We start from the raw sequence: 19,076 nt of genomic DNA on the forward strand, positions 1-19,076 counted from the left end.
ACTTTCATCGCTGGCCCAGTTCATCGAGTTAGGGAGACTCCACCTCCGCCCCCTTCAGTATCATCTAGCTGCTCACTGGAGAAAGGACATGACGCTAGAAGCGGTCTCAGTTCCAATATCCGAAGAGATGAGGTCTGCACTGACGTGGTGGAAGAACAGCATTCTTCTCAAGGAAGGTCTACCATTGGCTGTTCAGACCCCCGACCAACTTTCTTCTCGGACGCATCGGACACGGGCTGGGGTGCGACACTGGACGGACGGGAATGCTCGGGCACGTGGAATCAGGAGCAAAGAACACTTCACATCAACTGCAAGGAGCTATTGGCAGTTCATCTGGCCTTGAGAAACTTCAAGTCCCTCCTTCTAGGCAAGGTGGTGGAGGTGAACTCCGACAACACTACAGCCTTGGCGTACATCTCCAAGCAAGGAGGGACTCATTCGAGGAAGTTGTTCGAGATCGCAAGGGACCTCCTCACTTGGTCAAGAGATCGAAAGATCTCGCTGGTAACGAGGTTCATTCAAGGCGACATGAATGTCATGGCAGATCGCCTCAGCCGGAAGGGTCAGGTCATCCCCACAGAGTGGACCCTTCACAAGAATGTTTGCAGCAGACTATGGGCCCTGTGGGGTCAGCCCACCATAGATCTATTCGCTACCTCGATGACCAAGAGGCTCCCGATTTATTGTTCACCGATTCCGGACCCAGCAGCAGTTCACGTAGATGCCTTTCTTCTGGATTGGTCCCATCTAGACCTGTATGCGTTCCCTCCGTTCAAGATTGTCAACAAGGTACTGCAGAAGTTCGCCTCTCACGAAGGGACACGGTTGACGTTGGTTGCTCCCCTCTGGCCCGCGAGAGAATGGTTCACCGAGGTACTGCAATGGCTAGTGGACGTTCCCAGGACTCTTCCTCTTAGAGTGGACCTTCTGCGTCAGCCGCACGTAAAGAAGGTACACCCAAGCCTCCACGCTCTTCGTCTGACTGCCTTCAGACTATCGAAAGACTCTCAAGAGCTAGAGGCTTTTCGAAGGAGGCAGCCAGAGCGATTGCCAGAGCAAGGAGGACATCCACTCTCAAGGTCTACCAGTCAAAATGGGAAGTCTTCCGAAGCTGGTGCAAGGCGAATGCAGTTTCCTCAACCAGTACCTCTGTAACGCAGATAGCTGACTTCCTTTTACATCTAAGGAATGTAAGATCCCTATCAGCTCCTACGATCAAAGGTTACAGAAGCATGTTGGCAGCAGTCTTCCGCCACAGAGGCTTAGATCTTTCCACCAACAAAGATCTACAGGACCTCCTTAAGTCTTTTGAGACCTCAAAGGAGCGTCGGTTAGCCACACCAGGCTGGAACCTAGACGTGGTTTTAAGGTTCCTGATGTCAGCAAGGTTCGAACCGCTTCAATCAGCCTCTTTTAAGGATCTCACATTAAAGACTCTTTTCCTCGTTTGCCTGGCAACAGCTAAAAGAGTCAGTGAGATTCACGCCTTCAGCAGGAACATAGGGTTTACATCTGAAACGGCTACATGTTCCTTGCAGCTTGGTTTTTTAGCTAAAAACGAGCTTCCTTCTCGTCCTTGGCCCAAGTCGTTCGAGATCCCAAGCCTGTCCAACTTGGTTGGTAACGAACTAGAGAGAGTACTTTGCCCAGTAAGAGCTCTTAAGTACTATTTAAGACGTACAAAGCCATTACGAGGACAATCAGAAGCTTTATGGTGTTCTATCAAGAAACCTGCTTTACCGATGTCTTCTGGCAAAACGTCTTAATAGGTTTGCTGAAGGTAATCATCTATTCCCTAGTTTGCAATTTGGTTTTCGGAAAGGCCTTGGAGCATGTGATGCCCTTCTTACAATCTCCAATGCAGTACAGAAATCCCTTGATTGTGGTCGGGAAGTTCGTATGATTGGCCTTGATTTTAGTGCTGCCTTTGACCGTGTTAATCATGAGGCCCTTGTTTTCAAACTGAAACAGTTGGGAGTGGGTGGGTCGTTTCTTAGCATTATTATTGATTTTTTAAGTAGTAGATCTCAAAGAGTTGTTGTTGATGGGCACCATAGTGAGTATAGGAATGTGATATCCGGTGTTCCACAGGGTAGTGTTCTTGGCCCATTACTTTTCATACTATATACACATGACATGTGGTTTGGCCTAGAAAATAAGCTTGTTGCATATGCAGATGATGCTACTCTCTTTGCATCAATTCCATCCCCTGAATGTAGATCTGGGGTTGGTGAATCCCTTAATAGAGATTTAGCTAAAATTAGTGCATGGTGCAAATTATGGGGTATGAAGTTGAATCCTAACAAAACTCAAAGTATGATTGTAAGTAGGTCAAGGACGGTGGCTCCTCAACATCCGGATCTCAGTATTGATAATGTTTCTTTAAATTTGTATGACTCTTTCAAAATTTTAGGCGTGATTCTTGACAGCAAATTTACTTTTGAGAAACATATAAGGTCTGTGTCTTCTTCAATTGCACAAAAAATTGGCTTATTGAGAAAGTCTTTTAAGTTATTCGGTGATCAATCTATTCTGAAGAAATGTTTTAATTCTTTTATTCTACCTTGTTTTGAGTATTGTTCTCCTGTCTGGTCTTCAGCTGCTGATTCTCATCTTAATTTGTTGGACAGAAACTTACGGTCTATTAAATTTCTTATTCCTGATCTAGATATTAATCTCTGGCACCGTCGATCAATTAGTTCATTATGCATGTTGCATAAGATTTTTCATAACTCTGACCATCCTTTACATTCAGATCTCCCTGGACAATTCTATCCTGTTCGTAATACTAGGCAGGCAGTTAATTCTAATAGCCAGGCCTTCTCCATCATAAGACTCAATACCTCGCAGTACTCTAGAAGTTTTATTCCAGCTGTTACCAAGTTGTGGAATGATCTTCCTAATCGGGTTGTTGAATCAGTAGAACTTCAAAAGTTCTAAGTTGGAGCAAATGCTTTTTTGTTGACCAGGCGGACATGAGTCTTTTTATAGTTTATATATGACATATTTGTTGTTGACGTTGTTAATAGTTTATATATGATATATCTCTTTTGACATTACTTTTTTTAGAATGATTTATTGTTAATTTGTTCTCTTCAGTTATTTATTTCCTTATTTCCTTTCCTCACTGGGCTAATTTTCCCTGTTGGAGCCCCTGGGCTTATAGCATCTTGCTTTTCCAATTAGGGTTGTAGCTTGGATAGTAATAATAATAATAATAATAATAATAAGAACGCAGTTTCTTATTACATCAGGCTTTTGATTAGAGAGGCCCATTCTCATCTGAAGGAAGAAGACCATGCTTTGCTGAAGGTAAGGACACATGAAGTTAGAGCTGTCGCTACTTCAGTGGCCTTCAAACAGAACCGTTCTCTGCAGAGTGTTATGGATGCAACCTATTTGAGAAGCAAGTCAGTGTTCGCATCATTTTACCTCAAAGATGTCCAGTCTCTTTACGAGAACTGCTACACCCTGGGACCATTCGTAGCAGCGAGTGCAGTAGTAGGTGAGGGCTCAACCACTACATTCCCATAATCCCATAACCTTTTTTAATCTTTCTCTTGAAATGCTTTTTATTGTTGTTTTTTGGGTTGTACGGAAGGCTAAGAAGCCTTCCGCATCCTGGTTGATTTGGCGGGTGGTCAAATTCTTTCTTGAGAAGCGCCTAGATTAGAGGTTGTGATGAGGTCCTTTAGTATGGGTTGCAGCCCTTCATACTTCAGCACCTAGGAGTCGCTCAGCATCCTAAGAGGATCGCTAGGCTCAGTAAGGAAGACGTACTTAAAAAGGCAGAGTAATGGTTCAAGTCGACTTCCTTACCAGGTACTTATTTATTTTATGTTTGTTATTTTGAATAACTGCTAAAATGAAATACGGGATACTTAGCTTCTAATGTTAACATGTATGCTGGTCTCCACCCACCCCCCTGGGTGTGAATCAGCTACATGATCATCGGGTAAGATTAATATTGAAAAATGTTATTTTCCTTAGTAAAATAAATTTTTGAATATACTTACCTGATGATCATGAATTTAAGGACCCTCCCTTCCTCCCCATAGAGAACCAGTGGACCGAGGAGAAAATTGAGTTCTTGTTGACAAGAAGTACCTGAGTACCTACTCGACAGATGGCGCTGTTGTGTACACCCCCACCTGTATAGCGATCGCTGGCGTATCCCGACCTTAGATTTTTCTGTCGGGCAACAGAGTTGACAGCTACATGATCATCGGGTAAGTATATTCAAAAATTTATTTTACTAAGGAAAATAACATATTTCATATTAGTATTGTTCATTGTTCACACAAGTAAAAGTTAGCCATCTCTCTCTCTCTCTCTCTTTCTGTGTGTGTGTGTGTGTGTATGTATTTGATATCCGCGTGTTAGTGACATATTACCCCAAAGACTCACAGTAGATGATATATGTAAAAAATTATTGACAGATAATAATTTGCTCGGTGAGATCCTCATGCACCTTCCTCACTTTGGTGGATACTGAATAATCATTACCTTTTATTAAATTGACGGTGTTGTAATATTAATTAAAGATAGGTACAACCTATCTACGAAATCAAACTAAACTCACTCTCTCTCTCTCTCATACAGAAACAAAGACATTACTACAGCTGTACGCATCAATAGTAAAACCCTATCTAGAATATGGTGTTCAATTCTGGGCTCCAAGTATTCAGAATGATATAGATAGACTGGAAGCAGTACAAGCTACGGCCACCAAACTAGTTCCATCACTAAGGCAATTTGGATATAGACGAAGGATGGAGTGTTTGAACTTATTTGATCTACAAACTCATTGACTAAGGTTGACAGTTAATAGAGTCATTCAAAATCCTGAAAGGAAAAACAAATGTAGATTATAACAATCTTTTCACCCTTAGCACAAGTCAGTCCATATGTAACGGATACAAACTGGAATTGAAAAGATACAACACCACTCAATGTGGGAATATCTATACATACAAAATAGCATCTACTTGGAATAGACTTTCAGTGGATGAAGTAAGCAGTAACATGGTAAACGAGTTCAAGAATAAGTTAGACAAGATTATAAGAACTCTAAGTCCTTAAACTAAATCGCTCTACCAAAGAGCGAATGGATTAAAAAGTCTTTGAGACATCCAAAATCCTTGTAATTCTCTCTCTCTCTCTCTCTCTCTCTCTCTCTCTCTCTCTCTCTCTCTCTCTCTCTCTCTCTCAGTACAGTATGTGGTTGTGCCAAATAAGCACGCCGTGGAATGGATTAACTCAATTTATATTATTGATTATGGGAAAAATAGCATGCAACCATTGCCTGGTCCTCCTTGGTCTTAGCTTGGATGGAGAGGGGGCTTTGGTGCTGATCATATGTATATATGGTCAGTGTTTAGTGAATTGTCCTGCTTGATAGTGCAATGTCATGTCACTGTCCCTTGCCTTTGCCATTCATGAGTTGCCCTTAAACCTTTAAACTCGCAACTCCCCTAAGTAGTGAACAAGATTGTAATTGTTAGATATCAAGCTGTACTTAAGAAAAGGGGTTTTTACATATGAATCAAGATTGATTTTTTTTGTTTTTGTTTTATAGTAATTTTTTCTATTTATGGATTTGTTTTTTCAAGTAAAATTCCTATAGTATACTAATATTTGTCATTTTTCTTTTATTACAGAAGGCAAAGAAGTATTATTTGATGGAGGGAATGTGACACATCAGTGTTTTCCTACTGTTATAAACAATCCTGATGCTCATCCCAAACCAAAAATTATTAGTTTTATGGACAATGATGAACTAGATAACACCTTAACAATTATAGTAAAGGTAGCTGTTCTTGTGCTTTTAGTTATAATGGATAAGTATTCTAAGCATGGATTTTTTTCTCTCTCTATTTGTCATGTACTTAGAATTATAAAGATAAAATTTCCTGATGCAATCTTTCTGTTTAGTATTTTATGCAAAGTTGTGTATATTTTTTAAACACATTTTAAACTAATTTAGCTTTCCAAGCTATACTCTCACTTTTTTTTTTTTTTTTTTTTGCATTTGAGTAAGAAATGTAAGAGATAATTTTTTTGACCTTTAAATCAGACATCTCATATTAGGAGAGAGAACTTCACTTTGACTCTGGGTAAATAAATGGTAATCCTAGTCTCTGGAAGTCTTTTCTGGGAGGAGTGTAGGCCATGAGTGAATGGATATTTGTGTATAATTTTCTATATTGGTACAAAGTGGTCAACTGCATATAAGTGAATCCACAGTTGTTTGTTGTGGAAGGTGTCTTATAGATCAATCTGTTGTTTTTTGTTTGTAATCAGGATTGAAGTTAATTGGTTTAATTTTGCTTTTAGGTTATTGGCAATTTGGGAGACTACATTCATCAATATTGCAGGCGTGTAATCAATCAAGCCTGGCTTCTTATATGTACATGTCTTGAGGGAGGTGATATGCAGCTGAAATCTGCTTCATTGATGGCTTTGTCTTCATTTTTAGATGCTTGTGGGCTACCTAGAGATACATTGGTAAGATAACAAGACTTATGCAGGTTTACAGTGTTTAACAACTTTGGTTTACTTACATGGTATTTCAACTAGAAAAATTAATTGTTATAATTTCTTTGAATTCTGTATTACCACTGCATTTTATTAAGGGTTATTATTTCTGTGAACCTCCCCTGATGTTTAAATTGCTTCTTCAGATGCTTGGTTTAATTGACCTGTACCAAATAGAATTTTCTTCCCTTTCAACATACGTGCACACTTAGTAAAGGAATGAGCATTCTAGCTGTAAGTGGTGACTGTTGCGCCATCCTGTTTTCAGTTTCTTTAGTTGCAGGCTACTGGCCAGACTTCCAGTACTTCAGATTACATATTTGAATATAACTGTGCAATAAGATGTCTGCCCCTGGTTTGCTCAGAAATTACTGTGTTGACATGTGTGAGAATTGTGTCAGGAAGTTCATTATCCACATTTCCTTGATTTATGATACGGTCAATACTGTAATATAGAATAAGTTTTAAAAAGATTTTTTCCCACTCGATGCCTCTCAAGCGTACCAGACAAGCTCACCCACACAACAACCAGCTGCTTGTCAATACGGATAAGGTCTAAAGGAAGATTACTTTACTTAATCCCTTTGACTGCTGCTTTTCTGATCCCATACAGCAGGAGAACCACACTCTCTACAGGACCTCCACTGTCGTTTTACCTTGTTCGTTGAGAGTATTTAACGTTTCATATTGCGTCTTGTTCATTTACTGTTAAATCGTCACTGTTATATGACGGATGAAATAAGAAAGTCTTCAGTTTCCTCTTGAAGGCCTTAATGTTGTCAATCATTTGTATGTCTCGTGGGAGCTTATTGTATAGTTTCGGGGCCGCATATTTAAAGGCTCGGGAGCCTACAGTAGACACTTATCTAGGTTCCAATAGTTTGAAGCCATCTGTAACTATTCTTGTGTCGACACGTTCTGTTGGCTGTGCAATATGTAGCAATTCTCTTAAGTATTTTGGACGACCGGTTCTGATAACTTGTGGGCTATTGTATATATTTTAAATTCAATTCTCACTTTTATCGGCAGCCAGTATAAATCAATTAGTATAAGAGTGATCCTTTCTCTAGGTGGGACACCTTTTATCAGTCTTACTCCTCTGTTTATTATGTTTTGTAATTTCTGAAGTTGCACTTTTGGTAAATTGTAATAGATGGAGTTGCAGTAGTCAATCCTGGTAGTAACACAGTTTATCACAAGTTTCTTTACACAATTTTCATCCAGGTACTGTTTTGCTAACGCAATATTTCTTAGATGATAACCAGCGGTTTTTATTACATTATTTATTTGGGCATTGAGAGACAAGTTACTGTCAAGAAATACACCTAGATCTCGAACTTTACTAGATATCGGCACCGAGTCATTATTTATGTTCATTTGAATATCACCCAAGTTTCTTCGCTGTTTCTCTTACCCACCACCATGAATTCAGTTTGTTCTCATTTAATTTTAGTTGTTTAAATGTCATCCATTCTCTAACACTATCAGGAATTCAGTTTAGAGTTTCAGTAGTCTCATCTATATGATTTATGGAGAAGTAAAATTGTGTGTTATCCACAAATAGTTTGAACTTCACACTATGCCTTTGTAGTATTTTCTATAGACCAGTAGTATAGATGCAGAATAAGATTGGGCCAAGTACACTCCCTTGGGGCACCCCTCTGTTTAAGGGTTCATATTATGAATAAGAGTCCAATTTGTACACAGTAATTTTTACCAAGTAGTCTTTTAGGTATTCGAAAGCTTGATCTTCAACACCGATAGACCGTAGATCATTTAGTAGCAGTTTATGCACAACTGTATGAAAAGCAGCACTGAGATCGAGCAATATTAAAATACCACATTTATTTTCATCCATCATTTCCAGCATATCATTTACAACAGAGCAGATGGCTGTCTCCGTAGAGTATAGTTTTCTGTAAGCAGATTGGTTGTCAGGCAAAGCTTCTATTACTTCTAAGTGACTGACTAGTTGTTCAAGAATTACACATTCAAGCACTTTTGAAACAAGGATAGATTTAAAATAGGTCTATATGAGCTTAATTCCTGGTACAGTAGTCCAGAGCATTTTTCAGAACTGGTGTGACTATAGCCATTTTCTCAGATTTGGGAAACTTACATTCATCAATGCTTGCATTTGCTATTGTCATTATTATTTCGGCTAGACTAGAAAATTTTTCTCTCCAATTACTTTAGATATTGGCATAGGATCGATCTTGCAGTTTGTTTTCTTTGCTCTCTTGATAATACTGGTGATGTCATCTTGTGTTATGTTGTTAAATCTTATTAATTTTGTATGTGTGCCTGGTGTATCATTAATCTGATGTTGAGTATTTACAAATGACCTGATTATATTTTCAATTTTGTTTTTAAAGAATACTGGAAAATTATTTTCTAGTTCCTGGTCACTGCATCCATCAGGTACCTTCTTTTCTTTTACATTTCCCATTATACCATTCAGGAGACGATGTAACTTATTTATGTCTGTTGCTGCTTCGAGGATCTTTCTCTTATAGTATTCACTTTTTTTCCTTCTTAGTAGGTACTATAGTTATATTGACACGTAGCAATTTTGTATTCTACCCAAGTACTTTCAGTTTTTAACCTATTCCACTTTCTTTCTTTACGTCTTTTTTCCCTCTTTTTCACCTAAGTCTCTCCATCAAACCGAGGAGATTGGTCTTTTATAGTTATAGTCTTTTCCATCGGTGGGCACATGGTATCATATTCACTTATACTCACTTTATTATAAGTGGTTGTAAGACGTTGGTCATCATGATCACTGAGAATGTTGATAGCATCATTTATTTTCTTTGTAACTTCTTCATTGAATACGGTAGGAGAAAAATTTGATTTATGTATAAAGTTTATTTTCTTTACTAATGCATGTTTCTGAAGAGGTAGACTAAACGTAATAAGTTTGTGTACTGTGAAGATAGTACTTTTCAATATTTAACTTAGCCGGTGATTATATAGCTGCAACTCTGTTGCTCGACAGAAAACTCTAAGGTAAAACTCGCCAGCGATCGCTACACAGGTTGCGGGTGTGCCCAACAGCGCCATCTGTCGACCAGATACCCAGTTCTCAGTGTATACAAAGACTCAATTTTCTCTCTGTCGTGCTATCGACAAGACGTACTTACTCGCTGTTGCTAAACTGGAGTTTTTTCACAACTAATTGGTGAAGTACATTATTCTAGTTTTGAGCTTTCGCTGTGCAGGGTTTCTCTTCACACAAATCCTTGAACTCTTTTTGATAACGGATTCTTTGTTGATGACTTTTTGATAGTTTTTTGAATTCCGCTTTGACCAATTCAAAATGGCTGACCCTTCACAAGTCCCAAAATTTAGGAAGTGCAATGCTAGGGACTGTTCAAGGCGTCTTCCGAAGGCTTCTATCGACCCTCACACTGTTTGTTCCAATTGTCGGGATAAAACCTGTCAATTGGAAGATCGGTGTGAGGAGTGCGTTGGGCTTTCGGAATTCGATTTTATCGAATTCCAAAAGTATACACGTAGGCTAGAGAGAGATAGAGTTAGGAGAAGTTCCTCTCGTTCTATTGATATTTCCTCTCCTCATGCCCCACAACCTATTCCTTCCCCTGTAGTGGTTGCTCCTAATCCCCCTCCTGGCACTCAGGAACCTTCGATGGCTGATATGATGCGTGCCATCCAAGCTCTGGGTGAGAGAGTTGAGTCCCTTGCTAGTGACCGTAATCAGCTCATGGCGGATGTGAAGGAGCTGAAGTGCAAAAGTGCAGTGGGAAGTGATAAAGTGCCGAGTGGTAGTGTTGTGGATAGTGTTGCGCTTGAGGGTTCGTCTGTTCGTGCCTGTCGTCCTCCTAGTCCGGGACCTCTTGCAAGCTCCCAAGTCCAGGGGAGAAGCAATGTCGTACGACAAATGGGTTCGAGAGGCTTTAATCAGCGAACAGACGTTCCCTCCGTGGTATCGGGCGTATCTACCCAAGATCGCCCCTGCCTAACTAAGACGAGAGAGCCCATTTATACCTCGTCTTCGGAAGGTGTTTCTCGCAAGAAACCCTGGACCAAGGTCTCACGACCGTTAAAGCGCAAGTCGGTCCCTTCCGCACAAGTCCAACGGCCCAGTTGTAGCCACTGGGTCAGTTCGGACTCGCTGCCGTCATCCGATGACTGCTCACCGCCTAAGAGAGGCAAAGCGGTACCGCTTCAGACAGTTACACCGTCTGTCGCCGCACCTGCTCCTCTAGACCCTAAGTGGTCTCTACTGCAAGACATGCAGTCTAAACTAACGTCTCTTATGCAGGACTTTCGTGCGGAGAAGGTTGCTGCCGCACCAGCTAGTGCAGCTCCTTGCCTACAACCGCCCACACGATCGGTTGTGCGTCCTGTGGACGCTGAGGTAACCTTCTCACGCACACCAGTTGAGAGAGTTCCGCCACCCATGCGTTCCAGTGTGATCTGCCAGCCGCATGTTGACGTTCAGCGACGCACGGAGGTCTCCGTTGCCGTTCGTGAGGTTCAACAACCGTCAGAGTTGTTTTGTTTTGACGCGGTGCGTCAACCTCCGCAACCCAGTGTGGTTGCCACTGCTCACCCACATCAGTCCAGACAGTCTGGAGTAGACGCTGTGCGTCCCCGCGCTGCTATGGTTGTTGCCAGCTCACAGACTGGGCAGCAGTTCCATGACGTTGCGTCCGGCTCAGTCACGCATGCACCCGTGCGACCGGACTCAGCTAACCAGCCGTTACCCACTCCGTTGCCGTTTCCTCATCAGTTATCGGATGAGGGACTTTCTGATGATGATGTTGCTGCACACGTAGATGAACCGCATTCAGAACTGGACGAGCCTAAGTCTACGCAACCCTCTTTGGACTTTAGGAAAGTTTTGGCCCTTTTCAAAGAGATGTTTCCGGACCAGTTTGTTTCTGTGGCTCCGCGTTCTCCTCCGTCAGAGTTTGTGTTAGGCATGCCGTCAACCTCTCCTGCCTTTACTAGACTCGTCCTCGCACGCTCGTCCAAGAGAGCTTTGCGGGTGATAGGAGAATGGCTGCAGTCCAAGAAGAGTTTAGGGAAGACAGCTTTTACGTTTCCCCCTGCTAGACTCTCTTCTAGATCGAGCGTCTGGTATGCCACGGGAGAAGTTCTCGGCTTGGGAGTTCCTGCCTCTGCCCAGGGCGACTTTTCAAGTCTTGTAGACTCTCCCCGCCGCCTTGCCATGAGACGCTCAAAGATATGTTGGTCATCTTCGGACCTGGACCACCTTTTGAAAGGTATCTTTAGAGCCTTCGAAGTTTTTAACTTCTTAGACTGGTGTCTAGGAGCTCTAAGCAGAAAGATCTCTCCGACAGAGAAGGAGACTTCCTTGCTCATTATGGCCTGCATGGACAAGGCCGTACATGATGGGTCTAATGAGCTTGCTGCATCATTTGTGTCCGGAGTCCTTAAGAAGCGTGAAAACCTATGCTCATTCCTTTCTGCTGGAGTTACACCATGCCAGAGATCCGAACTTCTGTTTGCTCCTCTTTCCAAGTGCCTTTTTCCAGAAGACCTGATTAAGGAAATTGCCGCTTCTTTGATACGGAAGGACACTCACGATCTTGTTGCGTCCTCAGCTCGCAAAGCCACCCCTTTGCCTACCTTGTCAGCTAGACCAAGGATGGACACTCCAGCGTCCCGGTTTATTCCGCCCTTTCGTGGCAGAGCCTCCAGCAGAGGAGGTGCTCGTGCCGAAGGGAAACGAGGAAAGAAGAAAGGAACCAAGTCCTTTAAGGGCAGAGTCTGACTGCCAGCTTCTTCAGACAGCAGTGGGAGCCAGACTCAAGAACTTCTGGCAGACCTGGGAAAAGAGAGGCGCAGATGCACAATCTGTGAAGTTGCTCAGAGAGGGGTACAAGATCCCGTTTGTACGGAAACCCCCTCTAGCAACGTCTCCCATCGATCTCTCTCCCAGGTACAAAGAGGAAGACGAGACGAGCCTTGAAACAGGAAGTGTCTCTTTTACTAGAGAAGGGAGCGGTGGTCAAAGTCTCGGACCATCAAACCCCGGGATTCTACAACCGCCTCTTCTTGGTGTCAAAGAAGACAGGAGGGTGGAGGCCGGTGCTAGACGTCAGTGCTCTGAATGTCTTTGTCACAAAGCAGACGTTCTCCATGGAGACCACAAAGTCGGTTCTAGCAGCGGTCAGAAGGGAAGACTGGATGGTCTCTTTAGACCTAAGGGACGCCTACTTCCACGTCCCCATCCACCCGGACTCCCAACCTTTTCTGAGATTCGTTTTCGAAAAGGTTGTCTACCAGTTTCAAGCCCTGTGCTTTGGCCTAAGCACAGCTCCTCTTGTGTTTACGAGGCTGATGAGGAATGTAGCCAAATTCCTTCATTTAGCGGACATCCGAGCCTCCCTCTATTTGGACGACTGGCTTCTCAGAGCTTCTTCCAGTCGTCGCTGTCTGAAGGATCTAAAGTGGACTCTAGATCTGACCAAGGAATTGGGTCTCCTTGTCAATATGGAAAAGTCACAAGTGGTCCCATCCCAAACTATCGTGTATTTAGGGATGGAGATTCACAGTCTAGCTTTTCGGGCTTTTCCGTCGGCCCCCAGAACAAGCCAAGCCCAGTTATGCATCCAGAACATGCTGAAGAAGGAACGATGTTCAGTCAGGAAGTGGATGAGTCTAATAGGGACGCTATCATCCCTGGAACAGTTTGTGTCATTAGGAAGACTACACCTCCGTCCTCTTCAATATCACCTAGCATTTCACTGGAAAAAGGACAAGACGCTAGAAGCGGTCTCGATCCCCATTTCCGAGAAGATGAAGTCTTGCCTGACGTGGTGGAAGGACAGTATCAGCCTCAGAGAGGGTCTGCCCCTGGCTGTTCAGACTCCCAACCACGTTCTCTTCTCGGACGCATCGGACGTAGGCTGGGGCGCGACATTAGACGGTCGGGAATGTTCGGGAATATGGAACTCGAGTCAAAGTACAATGCATATCAACTGCAAGGAGCTACTGGCAGTACATCTGGCCTTGAAAAGCTTCAGGTCTCTCCTTCAAGGCAAAGTGGTGGAGGTGAACTCGGACAACACCACTGCTTTGGCGTACATCTCCAAGCAAGGAGGGACCCACTCACTGACGTTGTACGAGATCGCAAGGGACCTGCTCATCTGGTCAAAAGGTCTAAACATATCGCTAGTAGCGAGGTTCATCCAAGGCAACTTGAATGTCATGGCAGATTGTCTCAGTCGGAAGGGGCAAGTAATTCCAACAGAATGGACCCTCCACAAGGATGTATGCAAGAGACTTTGGGCCACTTGGGGCCAACCAACCATAGATCTCTTTGCAACCTCGATGACCAAGAGGCTCCCAATATATTGCTCACCAATCCCGGACCCAGCAGCAATTCATATAGAAGCCTTTCTCCTAGATTGGTCTCATCTAGACCTATACGCATTCCCACCGTTCAAGATTGTCAACAAGGTACTGCAGAAGTTCGCCTCTCACGAAGGGACAAGGTTGACGCTAGTTGCTCCCCTCTGGCCCGCGAGAGAAAGGTTCACCGAGGTACTTCGATGGCTAGTAGACGTTCCCAGAACTCTTCCTCTAAGGGTGGACCTTCTACGTCAGCCACACGTAAAGAAGGTACACCTAAGCCTCCACGCTCTTCGTCTGACTGCCTTCAGACTATCGAAAGACTCTCGAGAGCTAGAGGCTTTTCGAAGGAGGCAGCCAGGGCGATTGCTAGAGCAAGGAGAACATCCACCCTTAGAGTCTACCAATCGAAGTGGGAAGTCTTCCGAAACTGGTGCAAGTCAGTATCTGTATCCTCGACCAGTACCTCTGTAACTCAAATAGCTGACTTCCTCTTATACCTGAGGAAAGAACGATCACTTTCAGCTCCCACTATCAAGGGTTACAGAAGCATGTTGGCATCAGTCTTCCGTCACATAGGCTTAGATCTTTCCAACAATAAAGATCTACAGGACCTCCTTAAGTCTTTTGAGACCACGAAGGAGCGTCGTTTGGTTACGCCTGGTTGGAATTTAGACGTGGTACTAAGATTCCTCATGTCAGACAGGTTCGAGCCGCTACAATCAGCCTCCCTGAAAGATCTCACCTTAAAGACTCTTTTCCTGGTATGCTTAGCCACAGCTAAAAGAGTCAGTGAGATTCATGCCTTCAGCAAGAACATCGGATTTTCGTCAGAAAAGGCTACATGTTCACTAGAACTTGGTTTTCTAGCCAAAAACGAGCTACCTTCTCGACCTTGGCCAAAATCGTTCGATATTCCCAGATTATCGAATATGGTAGGCAATGAACTAGAAAGAGTCTTATGTCCTGTGAGAGCTCTTAAGTTCTATTTAAAACGAACTAAACCTTTACGATGCCTTTCTGAAGCTTTATGGTGTTCAGTTAAGAAACCATCTTTGCCTATGTCAAAGAATGCTTTATCCTATTTTATCAGACTGTTAATACGAGAAGCTCATTCCCATCTGAGTGAGGAAGACCAAGCATTGCTGAAGGTAAGGACACACGAAGTTAGAGCTGTCGCAACTTCCGTGGCCTTTAAACAAAATAGATCTCTGCGAAGTATAATGGACGCAACCTATTGGAGAAGCAAGTCAGTGTTCGCGTCTTTTTATCTTAAGGATGTCCAGTCTCTTTACGAGGACTGCTACACACTGGGACCATTCGTAGCAGCGAGTGCAGTAGTGGGTGAGGGCTCAACCACTACAATTCCCTAATTCCATAACCTTTTAATCTTTCTCTTGAAATGTTTTTATTGTTGTTTTTTGGGTTGTCCGGAAGGCTAAGAAGCCTTTCGCATCCTGGTTGATTTGGCGGGTGGTCAAAGTCATTTCTTGAGAGCGCCTAGATTAGGGGTTTTGATGAGGTCCTGTTGTATGGGTTGCAACCCTTGATACTTCAGATCCTAGGGGTCGATCAGCATCCTAAGAGGATCGCGAGGCTCCGTAAGGAAGACGTACTTAAAAAGGCAGAGTAATTGTTCAAGTCGACTTCCTTACCAGGTACCTATTTATTTTGTTTTTGTTATTTTGATAACTTCTAAAATGAAATAAAACTCTTAGCTCATAAAAGTGTAAACTTATATTGCTGGTCTCTACCCACCCCCTTGGGTGTGAATCAGCTATATAATCACCGGCTAAGTTAAATATTGAAAAATTTTATTTTGATTATAAAATAAATTTTTGAATATACTTACCCGGTGATTATAATTAAATGACCCTCCCTTCCTCCCCAATAGAGACGCAGTGGGACGAGGAGAAAATTGAGTCTTTGTTTACACTGAGAACTGGGTATCTGGTCGACAGATGGCGCTGTTGGGCACACCCGCAACCTGTGTAGCGATCGCTGGCGAGTTTTACCTTAGAGTTTTCTGTCGAGCAACAGAGTTGCAGCTATATAATCACCGGGTAAGTATATTCAAAAATTTATTTTATAATCAAAATAACATATTTCTCTTCAACTTTTATATCGGATACAATATTATTCATGTCATCACTTAAAACTAAGTCCAACGTATGCCCAGTTAAAGTAGTTGTACAGTCAACATTATTCACTAGTCGATATGATTCTAATAACTCACTAAATGCCAAAGCATCAGGATTTGATGCATCATCCATCCAAAAATTGAAGTCTCCACAGATAACTAATTCGTTTTTCTCTATGATAATCATCTCGATGAGAGCACCAAATTCTTCAAAGAAGATACTAGTGTTTGTTCTCGGAGGTTTGCAGACTGTTACAACGGATATTTTTCTGTTTTTTTGAGTAAAGTTTATTTCTATATATTCAAAGCTTGTTACACTTGTTCTTTTCAACATTTTGAGATTTGAGTAACTTTTACAAAATAAAGAGTCCGACACCCCCACCAGACCTATCTTCTCTCGGTATGTGAAAGAAGGTGTGTGTGGGGGTTGTCATTTCAGTGATCTTTGCCTTGTCCAAGTTATTTAGCCATGTTTCAGATAATGCTAGTATGTCCAAATATTTATCTCTTATCAATTCTCGAATTTGAATAGTCTTATTACCTACAGATTGTATATTGACATAGCCACAGTTTATGAGATCCTTAGTAACCATGATCAGTATTTTCTGCAAGTCTTTTCAATTCCAAGTCATAAGCTTTGCATTCTTTAGAATTTACTATGTCACTTGGTTTGTTTAACTTTGTGCAATTTATACCCCTTGACACTTGCAAAACACAATACTTAGTGGAATGCTTTCCTGAACATTTCCTGTAGACTTTATCATAATGCTTAGACTTGCAATCTTTTTCAAGATGTCCATACCTCTGACACTGGTAGCAGGTGATCACGTGGTACCTATCACGTATGTTATAAGTACCCCATCTTAACGAAATGGTTTCCCATTATCACGAATAGCCCTCCGAACTTCAGGATCACATTTCAGCACATGGTGGGTGGTCCCACCTGAAGCATTTTTCTTCAAGACTTCACTTATCTTATCTTCTATATTTTGGATTTGGTCTAGGCAGCGATTTCTTTGAATCAAAGCATTTACTACATCATATTCATCATTGTACACTTTGCATATCATTATTTCTCGTTTCAGTTTTCCGATTTGTCTCGTTTCAGTGTCAGCAACCGATGTCTGAATTTTGTTTGCCACCTCTTCTCTGATCATTTTGTTTGCAAAGTTTGCAACAACATTTCCATTCGTAGTTGACCTCGTGTTAAATATAGGAATGTCTTTAAGTGCCTGTTTAACCTCACGTTTTTTTTTTCAGTAATTTTAGTTGTTATATTTGTTGATTTAATTACCAACAGATTTTTTTCCTTAACTATGTCAGAAAATGTTGTTTTCTTCGGTTTAGGGTCCATCAATGTTTGAAGTTTTGCTTGATTGATTGATTGGTTGATTGATTATGAATTATCTGGCATCCTGACATCTATGGTCATTGACGCCGAATATTTCCTTAATTGATTCCATATTCATGGCAAGAATGTCAACTTTCTTAGTGAGGTCAGTAGTCTGGGTGGAATTTTCTGCGTGTGCGCTAAGGTCCGCAAGTTTGTTATCCAAGTCAGCTATTTTTGCGTCTTGTTCGTTCAGGGCCAATTCTCTTATATTCACATCTTCCGTTAATTTTGATATTAATAAATTAGCTTGTCTGGCTTCACCTACGCAGTGTGGGCATAACCAATCTAGGTTATTTTGTTCATTATCAGTGGTACCTGTCACTATGTACACGTTTCTTATGGTAGAATATTGCATTCACATTCTATCCATTTTTTCCAGTCTCCATTCATTGTTTTACTTATGAGGCAGAAATCGTTAGGAACAGACATAGTGTACAGTTTCTTATCACTTAGGTTTCTTCATAAGATTAACTGATATCTTTCAATGATATTCTAAGCGAGATTAGGTTTCTTCATAAGATTAACTGATATCTTTCAATGATATTCTAAGCGAGAAACATAAAGCTAAAACATGACTCAGGGCGAGTATTTAACAGAGCTCCGCGCAACACGTCCACACACTAGCGAGACAAACTACACTCCCAACTGTTTCCTCCTGGATTAGGCAGATCATTGAATGCTCCCTCAGTCGTTCCCCTAATCACCAGGGAAGGGAATCCAGAGCTTATGACGTCAGGAGCATTCAGAAGGAACTTCTCTGTGGTGCAGGTGTTACAAGCGTGCATGTTGAAGCATCAGATAACTTTCACGACCCACTACAGTACCTGTAAGATGTGTCACACCGGTGCCTAGACATGGTCTTAAGGTGGCCACTCAGTGAGTGGTTTAGCAGCCTTAGCTTCCTTACAGGACAATTAGCAGTTGGTCAGACAATTAGCAGTTGGTCGAGGGCAGAGGTTATAGTTTTAGTCTGGGGTGAATGTAAAGGAATGACTGGCCATTTCTTATCTTCATTTTCCCCTCTCTTTAGGCACAGCATTCAGTTCCCTGCTAGCTGGCTCCCATTGACAGCAGGTAAGCCCCATTTTATAAGTTGCCTTAATATATCTTTGTCACTCACTTACCATTATTACACGGGCCTTATACCTCTGGTATTATCAAGCTAACTGGTTCATAAGGTGTCAAGATACCCACCCCAAGCTTCTCTAAGCTTGGATGTGGCAATCCTGGGGCAAAATTTTCAACCACTTAAATAGACTTCCACCCACCTATAGGGGGTGTCTTATGTAAAGAACAAGGGTTTGTATTCATGCCAAAACAAATGACAAATTTGGAAGTAATTTGTATTTTTCCTAACTATACAAAACTGAAGTTCTTTACACATACTTGTCCTGCCATCATCTTCCCCCCAATAAGTCCTGCATGCAATCAAAAGTAGTTTAGATAGTGAGTGAGCAGGTGGACTGGGCTAATCCCCTGCTATCTCTGCTACTGCTGGGGGTTTGATTACCACCTGTGTTGAATCTAACTCTTATGTAAAGATCTTCAGGTTTGTATAGTTAGGAAGAATATGTTACTTCCATATTTGTATTTTTTAGTTTAAAAACTATTTAAGAGTGTAGAAAGAGTTTATAACAGTTTGGGAGATAGTTTATAAAA

At 41.9% G+C, this 19,076-nt stretch overlaps 1 protein-coding gene across 1 annotated transcript in view; it reads left to right on the forward strand.

Annotated features, from left to right (window-relative positions):
- Positions 1-19,076, forward strand: part of mei-41 (meiotic 41) — a 316,521-nt gene that overhangs the window by 61,300 nt on the left and 236,145 nt on the right. Inside the window, exons 5-6 of the mRNA XM_068345943.1 lie at positions 5,661-5,809; positions 6,337-6,507. Of these exons, the coding sequence (XP_068202044.1) occupies positions 5,661-5,809; positions 6,337-6,507 (320 nt within the window). The remainder of the gene's footprint in view (positions 1-5,660; positions 5,810-6,336; positions 6,508-19,076) is intronic.

This window comes from Palaemon carinicauda, chromosome 22 (assembly GCF_036898095.1).
Source record: "Palaemon carinicauda isolate YSFRI2023 chromosome 22, ASM3689809v2, whole genome shotgun sequence".
NCBI lineage: Eukaryota > Metazoa > Arthropoda > Malacostraca > Decapoda > Palaemonidae > Palaemon > Palaemon carinicauda.